The 14,882-nt window shown below is 39.3% G+C and overlaps 1 protein-coding gene across 8 annotated transcripts in view; it reads left to right on the top strand.

Moving 5' to 3' along the window:
- The window catches only part of tnr (tenascin R (restrictin, janusin)), a 158,602-nt gene that overhangs the window by 64,524 nt on the left and 79,196 nt on the right, over positions 1 to 14,882 (top strand). For 5 of the 8 annotated variants that reach the window (XM_020595662.1, XM_020595657.1, XM_020595656.1 and 2 more), the window contains exon 3: positions 11,001 to 11,053. The exons of the other annotated variants lie outside the window; for them this stretch is intronic. In XM_020595662.1, the coding sequence (XP_020451318.1) occupies positions 11,001 to 11,053 (53 nt within the window). The remainder of the gene's footprint in view (positions 1 to 11,000; positions 11,054 to 14,882) is intronic. 8 annotated transcript variants of the gene reach the window in all.

The following is a 14,882-nucleotide window of genomic DNA, read 5'->3' as shown; positions in this document are numbered from 1 at the left end:
CTTAGACTTATGCTCACATTTTCCGATTTGACTGCGTTTGGACTATGATTAACCTACCTGGGCCCAAATGGGACATCATTTTCTGCCACTATTGTGGATTTTACATCTCTGCCTGCTTATGTTGCAGATTAGACCCATGGTTGAACCTGCATTTAGCTTAGCCTCTTTGGTTCTTTTGTTTTCTTTGCACCCTAGGAACCTGTTCTCTGGAGTTTGTCACCACTTATTCTTCTCTGCATCAAATTATTGAGGTCATTGTTAAAGATGGCGTTGTACTGGACTAAATTATATTCAGAGGTGTTCTTAATATTCGGACCCTCTCATGTATACAAAGTAGCTGCTAGAGATACCTTTGAATATAATGTAACCCAGTACATCACCACCTTAACTATGGCCTTAATAATAAACATAATTGAATTAATACATTTGACTATTTCACCAAAAACTAACATTTTGAACCTTATAAACACAGATGTTAAGGTGGAAGTGTTGTATTGAATTACATACAGTTGTACAGGTGTACCTAATAAAGTGTATATATATGCATGTTTAGATCTGCAGTGTCATGAAGAGCATAAGGAAACCGTATGTGCACATTATACAGCACTTCCCACTGCTCTTTTCGACTTCACCTCTGAAGTTTAAGGTTCAGATTGAATCAGAATATTATTATTAGCTAGTAAAACAATCTCATTGCTTTATAAAGTTTTTATTTAATCAACTCTTTCAACTGTCAGAGTACTCTGAAGTGATATCACCATTTATTGGAAGCCCAGGTGGTTGTTTCCCTTCAGACATGAGGAAATGCACAGTCTTGTTATTGTTGTAGAGTTTATCATGTTCCCACTGGAGTGACATTCAATAGAAATTGACTGAGTGGCGCACCTTGTTCACGCTCCCTTCACAGCCCCAGTTATCCTTCAGGATATCCACAGCCAGACCTGCAGCCCTAACAACTACAGCGCTACGCCGCTCTGAGTGAGAGAGAGAGTGTGGGAGGTGGGGATTTTGTGTTTAGTGTTAGGCATATAATATGGAGTACGTTACTGTGCTAGTGCAGTCAAAAGGCATCAGCATGACACTGCTTCTTTTATTCTGTGCAAATAGAGGGATCAGTTTGAACTAAATGGACAAAAAAAACGAATTCTTTGTACAATGCTTTTGACATGAATTTGCATTCATTCATTCAAAGATTGCTATGATGTAACACTATCAGTGATGTTATTTCTGCATTCCCCGCAGTCACAGTAGTTGTTTCACAGCTAAGGGTTGCAGGTTCTGATGATGATGCCCTGTAAAGCCCATCTACAATATTTGTACTATGTTTGATTGACACTGTTCAAAAAAGGTACTTTTCAATAATAATTAATAGTTTGACATTTGAGGATGTGTCCTATGGATAATTGAAACTACGAAGCACATATATTACATGCAGCAAATGTCAAGTGAGAAGACCAGCAGCTCCCAATTATCTGAAACTATGCTTCAATTGCCTAGAAATAAGAATTGCCATAGAAACTACAGAACAGTTTTACTACTTATTTTCTTAATACTCTTTTCTTAGGTTTTTAGTATTTTAATGTAATAATTTCCTCATCATACAGTACAGCATGTTAGCTTGCTGTGTGACCATATTAAAAAGAAAACGATGAATCTGACCAACAGGTTTTTGTTCCTAATATAACAAAGTGTTTTTTTGTGGCAAAATGTAACGAAATGGTGACGGCTTCATAATCGTAGCACCGTGTTTCCCGTAGCTTGCTGTTAGCCAGCCTGCTAGCTGACCATGTTGTTTATGGCTGTTTTCATGACAACAAAGGTTTGTAAAGCTTGGTATTGTGACGTATATTGTTGTTAGTTTTGACGGGATAGTCGCAGTTCCTCTCGCGACCGTATGAGTTCTATTTAATGATACACTCATATGGGTCATATGAGAGGGAAGGTACTTGTTGGTGTATTGACCTCTATCTACCAAGAACAGAGTCAGTATAGAATTTGCTTGAATTTATTTGTTTATTGCAAGTATGTTTTTGGTCTCTTCAGCAGGTTTTTTTCTGTGACATCATCTCCAGCATCAGTTAGGGGGTTTGTTCCTACTGTATATGCAGTGATGCTACTGGAGGCGACTGTGGTTCAGTGGGTAGAGCAGTTGTCTCCCAACTGGAGGGTTGGAGGCTTGAATCACGGTGCCTGGAGTCCACACGTCAAAGTGTCCTTGGGCAAGACACTGAACCCCTAAGTTGCCCCTGATGGTTAGAGCCATTGGTGTGAGTTGGCACCACAGATGGCTGCCTCGGTTCTGTACCGGAAACAAATTTCTTGTGTGTAACATACTTGGCCAAATAAAGGGGATTATCCTTTATGAAGTATATATAGTATCATGTTACGGATTTCTCTCGTTTAAACGGTCTCCTGTTTAATTTACTAATACTCTCCAACAATCTGATTGGTCAGAGACATTTTTCCAGCAGTGCTGAGAAGCCTCACTAGGGGTAATTATATACCCATAACTAAGAAGGATGTTGGTCTGGGTATTGTTGCTGTTTCAGGTGATCATATCTTAAAGGTAACTCACACTTTAAGGATTTATGAGAGACACGCTTTACATCATTTAGAATGAGTGGTGTTTGTTTATCTTGTGTAAATGTAATGAAAGTGTTATTTGTTATGATACAATGAATCTCGCTTCTGAAATTAAATTGCCATTGCCTCAGCATCCAAGAGACAGCTTTCTTTTATTGATATTCACTCCAAGGCTTTTACTTTGTAACCTGCAATACTAAAAGACTGATTTATAGGCTTTTAATTTGTTTCTTATTTGACACGGGGGTTCATCAGATAGCCTGTGTATCTGCGCTATAAACTCTCCTGCTCGTTTATTTGTTCTGCATATTCTCCTGTTGACTTTCTCTCGGGCTGCCTGTCACCTTGTCTTCGTTTCTCTGCCGCTTTCCCCATGCCTGTCTCTGTGGGATCGATTACTGTCATAATTAACAGTCTAACATGAAGGCTCAGTTATTCTTACCTGAGGCCTGCTGCCTGCTGTATGTCTGCCTGTGGTTGTGTGTGTTTCTGTAGCTTTACTTCACGTAATGTCTGCTTTGTTTACCTTGTGCGCATGCATGTAGCATCCTCTTCGCTCCAGCAGTATATTATAGCACACTGACTTAAACAAACTGGGAAAATGTATCACTGTAGTTAAATGCTAGAGAGCATTTGCATGCACACACACTTGGTTGGATCAAATGCCAATAGCCTAAGTAAGATTTGTGTGGGAAGAAATTAGACAAAGTGGATCAGTTTTAATCATGTTGATTGCACATTTAATCTAGCACAGACCTACACAACCTGGAGACTGTGGGTCGTATTTAACAGACTTTATTATTATAATCATTATTGCAGACACATTACTGTCATTTTGAAAACTGCTGAACTGAAGAATAATCCACCTTCCAACTGCTCAGCCCTTTTCCTAACTTGTAAACACTCAGCGCTTTGTTTGTCCTGAAACCCAGACTGATTGATTAGTTTAGCACATACTAGTGATTGATCCAATTTTTCACCTCCCTGAAGCATAATTTAAATGTTTCATAGAAGTAGGTTCTCCTGGGTATAGTGGAGATGTTTATTTTATTTTAAACAAGGTGTTTGCTGCTCTTCTAATACACTGTGGGGAATCCTGAACTGAACAGAGCAGATAAATTGAATGTGCCATGTGTAAGATGCATACAGCTGACATGCTACCGCAGCAACTCTTTTGCTTGACACCACTGAGGTTTTAAATTCCCTCGGATTTAAGCAGAAGCCCACTTGTAAGTTGATCTCTGCATTTTCTTTCCTGCTCTGAAAACACAACAAATGTCTCCTTTTCATCTGCACTTACTCCCATAAATGAGCTCATTGCACTAATTGTGTCACTAACAGTGTCAGCTTCATTATTTTTACTGAGACAGTGGAATGATTTCTGAATTAAATCCTGACATTTGAAGCACATACACTGTATGTGAATTCAGCTACTGACTAATTACCACAGTAGTGCCCTTTACCCTGTTCACTGTTGTCATGAATTACAATAATTGATTTCATAAATTAAAGCCCTTTATATTAGGTAAAAAATTTATCATTGCATAAGTAATGAAGTCAGTTCAGTGTGAAGATGTCACATTTGTACACAAAACAAGATATGACTTATCACATTCTTTTGTTTATATCAAATTTGAAAAGTTAGCAAATTTTTAAAATTTGTCCATTAATTTAAAAAACCACTGATTCAGGGTAGCCTGTCTTATTTGCTATTATTTAATATTTCCCTCAAATTCCTCAAGTAGATTTGATGTTCTGTAGAGACATTGTGTGTTAGCTTTTTACAGTCATTCTAAATTGAGCTTTTGTGTAAAACACAAAATACAAACTTTTTTGGCTCAAAAATTCCAGTTGGACCATGTGATGAATCTTCCTTGATGGTAAATGACAAGGGAAAAAGATGGTCTAAAACCTATTTTTCATTGTTGTGAAGGGGGCAAAGGCAGGGTCTGGTGTGGCAGGTGATGAATGGTTAGTGGGAGGTGAATGTGTATCCTCCCATGATAAAAAAAAAAAAAAAAAATCGCAAGCTGAGAGACGTGCCTGATTCATAAGACCCAAACCCACTGTAGAGTACAGCGTGTGTGTGAGTGTGTGTGAGAGAGAGAGAGTATGCCTTTTAATCTCTCTCTCTCACATATCTTTTTTTATGTAGCAGATCTTTTCACTGACTTGCATTCATGCACTGGAGACTTACCCTAACCCTTACCCATAACCACTTGCCTAACCCTGACCTAACCAAAACTAAGTCTTCTTTCTAAAATTCAGTGACGTGCGTTGTGAGGACCTGCATCCAATTGGCAAGCACTCACAGCGTTAGTGGGCTCCTGGTTTTGGGTCTCCACACATATAGAAAAGCAAAGCCCCACACACACGGTAGAATTCACTAGTGGCTGTGTGCCATCCCGACTAAATACCAACTATCTATCATTTGAGATATTTCATACTTCCTCAATTCAATAAGCCAATATGATTTATGTAGTGGCCCCAGCAGCTTTGGTATAGAATTATGTAGAGGTTTGAGAATAGACAATAATATACATCAAGTTCTCTGGGTTTTTAGATTTATGTGCACATTAAAATAAAAAAACATATCTGTTGTTCAGAAAGTTTGAAACCATTTTTTTAGTCTAAATGCACTTTTAATTATGGACCCACCCCCCACCAAAAAAAATTGCCAGTTAGATTTTGGATCCAGTTCCAAGCTGGTAAAATATCCAGATTTGATCCCTGATCAAAATGTTCATTCAAATGCTGTGTTTAGTGGTTCTCTTTAACTTTCCGACTCTGCAGGCATTGGCAAAAGACATTGGCACTGGTTAACTCAGCTCAGCTCAGAGCAAGCATAGTGGCTAAAATCAACGAAACAACTGCAAAATATGATATTTGCAGGATGGTGCTCAGGACAAAAGGGGAAGGACAAGTCCTTTATGAAAATATAAATTTACTGTTCAACAGCGATAGAACGCATCACCGGTGGGGAACAAACTGTCCACACTGGGTCTGCACCCCACCCTCTGTGACTGGCTCCTGGACTTTCTGACTGGCAGGCCCCAGATGGTCAGGATTGGCAATAGGACTTCAGCCAGCATTATCATGAACTTCGGCACCCCACAGGGATGTGTCCTCACTCCCATCCTCTACACCCTATTCACCCACGACTGTGTCGCCTCCCACAAAGACAAAATCAACCTAACCGCTATGCCTGCAGAGAGTGGAAAAGACTGCGGAGAAGATCACCAGGACTCCACTGCCCTCTCTGCAGAGCATTTACCACTGCAGGGTGTGTAGGAAAGCTGCTTCCATCCTCAAAGATCCCACCCACCCCCAGCATGGACTGTTCACCTTCCTACCCTCTGGCTGGAGGTTCAGAACTGCAGGACCACTACACTGAAAAACTCTTTCTTTCCAGACTCCTAAACAGCTGACAGGAGTTTATTACCATGAAATATGTCATGTAATTCCACCTGTACTGTTTACATTCTCAGTTTGCACATCCATTATTGCACATTGACTGTTGACTATTGCACATACAGCTCCCATGTAGCATACATTCTTATTATATTTTTATTATATCTCTTTCACTTGCTGTTTTAAAGTGCCTTTGAATTGTGTTATTTATTTATCTACTTTATATTTCACTTGTATTGTGTGGCATTCATGTGGATGGCAAAGTAAGAATTTCATCGTACATGGAAACACGTTTCTGTACTGTGCATATGACAATAAACACTTTGACCTTTGACCTTGACATGTTAAAGTAAGAACTTGTAATTTTGATAACTAAGCCATAGCCTGCTGCGGTGTTATGTGTATTTTGTAACCAGTCAGATTCAGTGACAAACAACAAAATATAATTCAGGTATCATTAAGTGCATAATGCATGCAAAATTTCAACCATTTATTTAATTGATTTTTACTGAATTACAAAGCAGAATTTGTTTTATTGTCACCATTGCTTTCTCTTGCCAAGTGTCGAGTCTCATCTCTTACACCAAAATGTGTTACTTTACATTATTTTATTTGGATAGATTTCCTCCTTCACATTCTGAAGGAGGAAAGTTTCTTGTGCTCAACTTGAATCTGAGTTGTGATAAGTGTGGTATGGAAACTTGAAATCTCCAGTGCACTTAACTGAGTATGGGGCAACCTGTGTACTGCAGGAAAACGTTGAAAAATATTAGCATATTAATAAAATTCTTGACTCGGTGAGGAAATGGATTAAAGGTGATTAAATTTTTTCCTGGATTACATATGAAACTGGAAGAAACAGTTTGCTCTTCCTGTGAAACCTGAGATTTGTAGCTTTTTTTTTGGCAACTTTTCATTATATTTCTCTAAATAAATGCTGTTCAGTAAGCTGAATGGTTTAGTTAGCAACATGAAGAGAACTCTCTCACCATATTGGAGGAAGCTGCTAGCTTCCAGTGAGAAAAACACTTTTAATCCACAAACAGTGTTTCCAAAGATGCTCCACACGTGTCAAATAAAAACCTTGAATTGAAAAAATGCATGAATCTGAAATGATAAAATCAATAATAAGCAGGTTCAGTTCCGTGTCAAGTTAAATACAGTTCTGAATGCAATACTGTGGCCATATGTCATTGTCAGCTGGGTGTTTTAGTTTTTCTTCATTTTTAATTCTATTAAACCTATTGCTTAGAAGAATGGACCTCATACAACAGCAGATGGCATCTGTGAAACAAGTCAGCAAGCAGAGGGCAACAAATCCCCTTAGCGTACTCCTCCATACCATACTGTGTCCTCAGGAGATGGGTATGCCAAAACTATTATTGTTTTTCCAGTTCTTGTTTTATGAAAACTGTGCACTTCTATCAGTAATCCATTTGCCACTCATTGACTTGCTGCTGTTGTTTGGTTGGGCTCAAACTAACATGGGGAACACTGCATCAGCCAACACTGGGTGAAAGGCGTGGTACACCCTGGACAGGCTGCCGCTCAGTCACAGGACAACCATTCACACTCACATTGACAGCTATGGGCCATCAGTGCAGACTCCACACAGTTTCCTGTAAGGAACCTTTAACCTGCTGTGAAGTTCCAGTGCTAGCCACTGAACCACCACGTTGCCCGCAAAAAAATGTACTATGGACATTTATTTTTGTTGTCTTACATTTTTATTTATGCTTTGATTTTTGTGATAAAAGTATTTTTTGATAGCTGCTGAGCCAGCAAATAAAGTGTGGGAACATAATATAATTTATATTCAAATACATTTCTCTGTGTTGCTCTCTCAACCACAAAGCTATTGGAGGGAAACAGAATCATCTGTTACTTTGTCCTCTGTCAGTTGGATGGCATAAGCAGCGAATACAAAAAGCCTGTGTGTGTGTGTGTGTGTGTGTGTGTGTGTGTGTGTGTGTGTGTGTGTGTGTATATGTAGGTGGTGGTGGTGCAAATCATTTTGAGATGCCTATTCTGATATTGGCGAGGGAATTACTGTAGCATCGGAGTTTATGAATCCCTCCCTCTGCGTCTCCATATTGGTGTATGAAAGTATTTTTGAATGCGTGCATTGTACTGATATTGCTTGCAGAAGAAATCATACAGCTGTAGATTTCTTCATCTTTCTTCAAAAAATTACATATGTAACTGGAAAGTTGATCTCACTAGTGAAAAGGCTTAAAGCTGCATTTTATTTTGAAGCAGATATTTTCAGAATCAGAATCAGCTTTATTGGCCAGGTGTGCTGGACACGAGGAATTTGACTCTGGTACAGTGGCTCTCAATGTGCACGTACATATCCCCATGCAAGGTAGCAGCAAGGGGCAAGTAAACAATATACCAACATAAGGCTGTGTAAAGAGAAAAAAAAAGCCATAAACAATGCAGTCAGCCAGGGAATGTTCATTGGGAGATGAGATAAAAATAGAATAAAATGGAGTGCTTAAAAATAAAAATAGAGACCTGTACGAATCTGTATAAGCTGCACAATGTATATTTACCGGTATTGCACTGAGGGTTATTGTTCAATCACACTGTTGTGGGTTAAGTGTTAATCAGATTAACGGCTCGTCCTTTTGACCCATGAGGTGTACAGGTCCTCCTTGGAGGACAGGCTCACACCAATGATCTTTTCTGCAGTCCTGACTGTCCACTGAAGTTTGCACTTGTACTGTTTGGACAAACCAGACAGTGATGGAGGTGCAGAGAACAGACTCGATGATTCCTCTGTAGAACTGTATCAGCAGCTCCTGGGGCAGGTCGAACTTCCTGAGCTGGTGCAGAAAGTACCTCCTCTGCTGTGCCTTCTTGATGATGGTCCTGATGTTGGATGTCCACTTCAGGTCCTGGGAGATAGTGGAGCCCAGGAACTTGAAGGACTTTACTGCTGATACAGTGCTGCCAAGTATGGTGAGGGGGGGTAAGGTGGGGGGGCTCTTCCTGAAGTCCACTGTCATCTCTGCTGTTTTGAGCATGTTCAGCTCCAGGTTGTTGCAGCTACACCACAGGACCAGCTGCTCAAACTCCCATCTGTAAGCTGACTCATCGTCTCTGATGAGACCAATGACCGTTGTGTCATCTGCAAACTTTAGGAGCTTGACATAGGGGTCCTTCGAGATGCAGCCGTTTGTGTAGAGTGAAAACAGCAGAGGGGAGATCACACATCCCGGGGGGGCGCCTGTGCTTATTTGCTTGAGCCTTACTGTGGACCAGGGCTTGTTGTTGTTGTATGTGCAGAAGGACTTGTTGGGCACACACACATTCTCACAAAAGCTGGTAAAGGTTCTGTGATTTCACTGCAGCACAGGTTGGTTCATATGCTTAATGCATTTTATTTTTGTTTACTTGACAGGGAACTTTGTTTTCATAAAAAATCTAAATGTTGAGAACAAAGGTGAACATTGTTAGTAGCACTGCTAAACCTCATAGGTATAAGATTGTGGTTAATAGCTGCAGCAACAGCCGACATTGGTGACATTTATTAATGGCCACAATTGTTTTCTAACTTTAAAGCTCCTATAATCAGTTTAATGGTTCAGATGACTATTTTTAATCTGTAATGTGAAAAAGGTTGTCTGTAAAAACAAACCCACAAAGATTCCCATATGCTCTGCTAAACTCCATGGAGCTTTTTAGCATCTTTCAGCTAAGTGTTTCACTTTTACATAATGTTTTGGTTCCATTTTTCCTGCTTTCTGTGAAAACATGATGCTAAATCTAATGGTTGTTACTGCTAATTTTAGAGAAAAGAGTTGTTGAAAAGTGGAATTCAAAGGAGATGTACGTTAAAACGAGATGAAATATTGGATGTAAATTTGCAAATAAAGTTGACTTCAAATAAATGCTAATGTTGCTATCTGTCTGCTGGTCAGGACGTCAGATCAGAAAGCGCTTGTGTGTTATTGTGGAAAGCAAATGCAAATAACGTATTAGAGAACGTCTTTTACTGCAGTATACAATACTACTGCTGTGATATGGGAATAAAAAAGTATATACCTGCGGGCTGCATTTTAAAAGTAATAAACAAAAAAGCCCTTAATTTGCATGTCGATTTCCCATATGAAGAAAGCAGTCATAGATGAGAATTTTTCCTTCCTGCTATGTTTGAAGAGCAAACAGTGAAGCCTAGTGTCTCTGTTTATTGAACCGACCTTCTTTGCTGGAGGAAACCCAAGTGAGAATGACACCATTTTCAGAGAATGTGAAATTCCTCTGACTGAAAACAACCCGGCCAGCAAAGCATGTCATTTTATCTCTGAGGGTGAACGAGACACCCTGAAGAGCACACAGGACTTGGTTTTGTGTTTGCGTTTGCGGGCATATGTGTATTTATGATTTGAGCAAGCGTGCCTCAGGAGCAACAAAAACCCCCTTAGCAGCACTCCAGATGAGGAAAGCAAATGAGTACTTTCCCCTTTCTTCATGTTAATAGAAGGGACCTGATCTTTTCCAATTCTTTCTCAGCGGGGGAAAGTACACACACTCCTGCCTTTGTGACCTTGTCGCACCTCTTGCTTGTATGTGTGTGCTTTTGTTTGTGTCTTTATTGGTATGCCTGTGTATGTGCCTGAAGTTTTGCTGCAGTGCCCCATTGTTTCTCTGTGGTTGTAAGAGGCAGTGCGTTTTTGCTCTGTGAATTTAAATGCTGACTTAACATTGCTAATTTACAATAACATGTCTAAGCATAAACACACTGCCGAACTATAAGGGCTAGAGAAGACTTAATAAGGCTTAAAAATATGTTTCCGCTTGTGGCTTGTACACATCTCAGTGAAGTGTGGGAGTAGTAAACACTGCCATGTTAGAGGTTATTCACCATGTGTGTCTTCACCACCGAGCAATTTGCATTTCAAATCATTTCTGGGAAAAGATAAACTCTTAAGTTAGGGAGAATGTAGTTCAGATGTGTAATTGCTATAATGCTATTTTGATCTGTCCTCTCTCCTGGACAGGTGCAGAGTCAGAGAGAGACTGGCAACAAGAGAACAAAGTGCTCTCAGAAACGGTACTGGTCGCACACACACAGACACACACCTACGTGTAGAGACATATTAACGAGCATTCACATTTTTCCCTCTGGCTATAGTGTAATGTTCAATTTAATGGTCTAATGTTCCTTAATGACTGCTTTATGTGCATGGGCTTATTGTGCATCTATCAACCTGAAGGACATCAAATCAGACAATTAACCCTCATCTTGGACTAATTTCCATGTATGTATTCATCACCATAACTGGTTTTCTAATAAGAAAACAAATGAATTCTCACTTCGTTATCACATGGTACACACACGCACACCTATGTCTGGCAGTGGCGTAAGGTTTAGCATTGAAACAAACAAATATGACAGGAGACAAGAGCACCTGACTGTAGGTCAGCTGAAGTTGTTTAGTTAAGCCCAAAAAGTGTAGACTGGAGTGTAGTCAGTTTATGCAGGCATTATGTTAATCTGTCTGGAGTGAGATCTTATCTGTGACTCATGCTTTCAGTTTCTGCTAGGTATGGTACATAACTGTCTTTATTCCCACTAAGGAATCTCTAATTATTACCAGCTGATGTTATTTTGTGTGTGTGCCAACACTAAAGGCAGAAATTGAAGACCATAACGCTCCACGATGTCTCAGTACAATTTTTACTTGTTTTGTTTTTTGCATGTGCTTACCTGGTTTTGAAATATTTGTGATTCTAAACTAGGAATCAAATTATTATGCAGCAAAAGTATCAAAGTAATCAGTATTATTATAATAATCATCAAACTTACCTGAAATGGTTAGTGTTAAAATCTAGTCAAATTATTCCACATCATTATCCCCACGGGTTTAGCATAAAGAGAACAGATCAACTTCATTAAAACACAATGAGACTATATCAAGTGCAAGAACTTTGTATTCAGTGTTTCTTGCTGTGTGTTAATACTTGTCTACATCTCAGTTTGTGTTATGTAGCATCTGGCTCATAATAAGTAGTGTTACACGTGCTCCAGGTGTTGGGGTACAAAATTAAGGTGCACAGACCACCTGTTATCGGATGTGAAAAGAGCAATTGTCTTAATTTAATTTGGCAAAGGTGCACACACACACACACACACACACAGTTACTCTTATCTGAAGTCAACCGAATCTGTACTCTGGTAGATGACTGTAAGAGGTGAATCCTCCTATAGAAGCTGCAATTCATCTGCACTCACTGCTGTTGGAATATGCTTCACTGCATGCCTAATTAGTTAAACAGGCAGTGTATCTTCATCACTTAATTACATTTTAGGGCCTGGCACCTGACAAAACAGGTTCATGACCTACTGTGCTTATCTGTACATTGGACTGGCAAGATATTCCAGATTTTGGTTTTAAACAGTGATCATTAGGAGTGTAGCAGGTGTCCTCATGATCCAAACACCAATTTTTTGGGATAATGAAAGTTAAACTTCTACTTACTTTATATAAACAACATTACATGTTATTTACAAGAAGGTGTGTTTTTATCGCTGTGATTGTTTTCTGTACAGTTGTGATCTGCTTGCTCTACATTATTTACTTATAGCTGCCCTTTTGTATAAAGCACATGATGAATCATCAGATGTGAAAGTTGAACCTGAAGGTGTGAGCTGGTTTTACTGTCTTATGTTGTTTGTTATGTTGTTATGCTGTGTGTGTCCACGTGGCTCAGTTTTGCTGGATGCCTAAAGATTTTATTTGCGAGTGGTTCGATCTTAAACATGTGAGGTTAACACCAAAGAAACACTCTAATGCTGTGGCGTGTCTGCAAATATAATCATAGGTTTGTTTACCCACAGAAAATAATTTAGTATTGGAGTGAACGAGGAAAGCTGCCTGGGGATGAAACATCTTCATCCCGTTAATGGACTACTTGGAGAGTGTCGCTAGCAGCAGAGAGGGAAAACAGCAAGGAGGGGGAGTAAAATGCAGATGGACAGGAAGCAAAGAACAGAGATTGATACGGCAACTGCCAGTTGTTGGCACTGTTGTTGTTTTAATATAACACTTCCCCTGATTAAGTAGCTTTATTACTCCTGCAGTCTTTAAAAATGAGAAGGTGACACAAAGAAAGCACCAGCCGTGACTTGAAATCTATTAAACTACTAACCATTGTGGTAAATCACGTAGAAATAAATTTGTTTCACAGTGAGGCAGTTTGTTGCTATTGAAGCGTCCTGACCAAGCTTAGCTCCTGGTTAGCGGAATGAAAGTGTGACTATTGCTGTCACTGCCACCGGAAACCGTCCATTACTCAGGCCAGCTGGCCCACCACTCACCTGGGCTGCTTGGTCCCAGGACACATTTGTTTCCATAGCACAGCGTAAGCCTTGTTCTTGCAGAATACGTCATGGCAGCAGAGCAAACATGGATTTGACAAACATGCTGTAGGTCTTGTATTGGTTTCCTTTTAGTTCTTCATATTGCGCTGCCATCTCCTTCTTCTTCTTTCTTTTTTTTAAATACAGGTTTAGCACACTATTTAGTGCAGGTGTTTAATGCATGTGGGATCTACCAACCTGAAACAACAAAATGTGTTATAGCTATGTTGGTCTGAAACACAGAATGTACTATTCTCACAATAACACCTCAGAAATTGAGACACTGCAATGTTTTTCTCAATTGAAAATTGAAACCGAAAGGAAATGGTTACATTTAGGCACAGAAACTATTCTACGTGGTTAGGATTAGGCAGAGAAACTAGATGGTTAGGTTAGGAAAAGCCCCAGGGGTTGGTTAAAGTGCTTAAAACACATAAAACACTTAAAGCACAATGTCAAAACGGGACATGATCTCAGGTTCTCTGCATAAAAGTCAGGTGCTTACCTGACCCATCCATTCACCCCAACCACCACCTTTTAGTGTTTTTCATATTATAAAGTTCATAACCATATGCCTTCAACAGACACTTCATGTTCGCTTCCTGATCCACACTCCAGTTCATTTGGTGGGGGTAATGTGCCATTCCCTTGTTTGCCAACCATTAAAAAAAACACCAAAAAGAAGACTCCAAAGAAGAACAATGGGCTGCAATACAACAAACGTTGCCCTTTTACAATTTTACAGCCGTTAGTGTGACACTACTACTTTTTACACCGTGGACCAACACAGCTATTAAACATTTTCCTGTGAGATTCTACTGAAAATAAACTACAGTTCCCATGTTCATCACAAAGAAGGAACATGTTATCCAGTGCTCCAATGTGGCTCACTGATGTGTTACTCATTAAGTGGAGCTCTGGGGCACATAGGAAACAGGATTGACTATAAAGTCAACACTAAAGCTTAAACAATTAAACAAACATTAATTAGTTTGTCAAAAGAAAAACAACAGACAAATCTTTTGACAACTAATTAATCATCTGTGGCCAACGTTTTACTGTTCCATTTCTCCAGGGTGAGGATTTCCACATTTTCCAGTCTTGTGCTGTAGTGAACTAAACAGACTCTCTTTCAGTTCTGGACTTTGGACTAATGGTTAAATACAAAAACTGAAGACATCAATGTTTCCTGATGTTTTACAGACCAAAAACTAATTGGGAAAAAAAACAAATAAACAACTGAACTGGCAGATTCATCAACCATAAGACACTGTAATCATTAATTGTTAGCTGCAGCCCTTGTCAGCACTATTTTTAGGATTAGTTCATCACTGGATTTGGTGACAAAATAGGAAAAATGTAAGCTATAACCAATCCTATTCAGATTGAAATAACACCTGTCAATTCTTTTGTTTTTAATCTTTAATTAAAGACATTAAACAATGTCATATGATAAGCTAGGAAGAGCTATCCAATTAGCATAAGTCATGGTTTTCTATGGAGGCTTACATTTATATAT

The sequence above is a fragment of the Monopterus albus genome, unplaced genomic scaffold, assembly GCF_001952655.1.
Source record: "Monopterus albus unplaced genomic scaffold, M_albus_1.0 scaffold28.1, whole genome shotgun sequence".
Taxonomy (NCBI): domain Eukaryota; kingdom Metazoa; phylum Chordata; class Actinopteri; order Synbranchiformes; family Synbranchidae; genus Monopterus; species Monopterus albus.
This window is presented reverse-complemented; position numbering and strand designations above follow the sequence as displayed.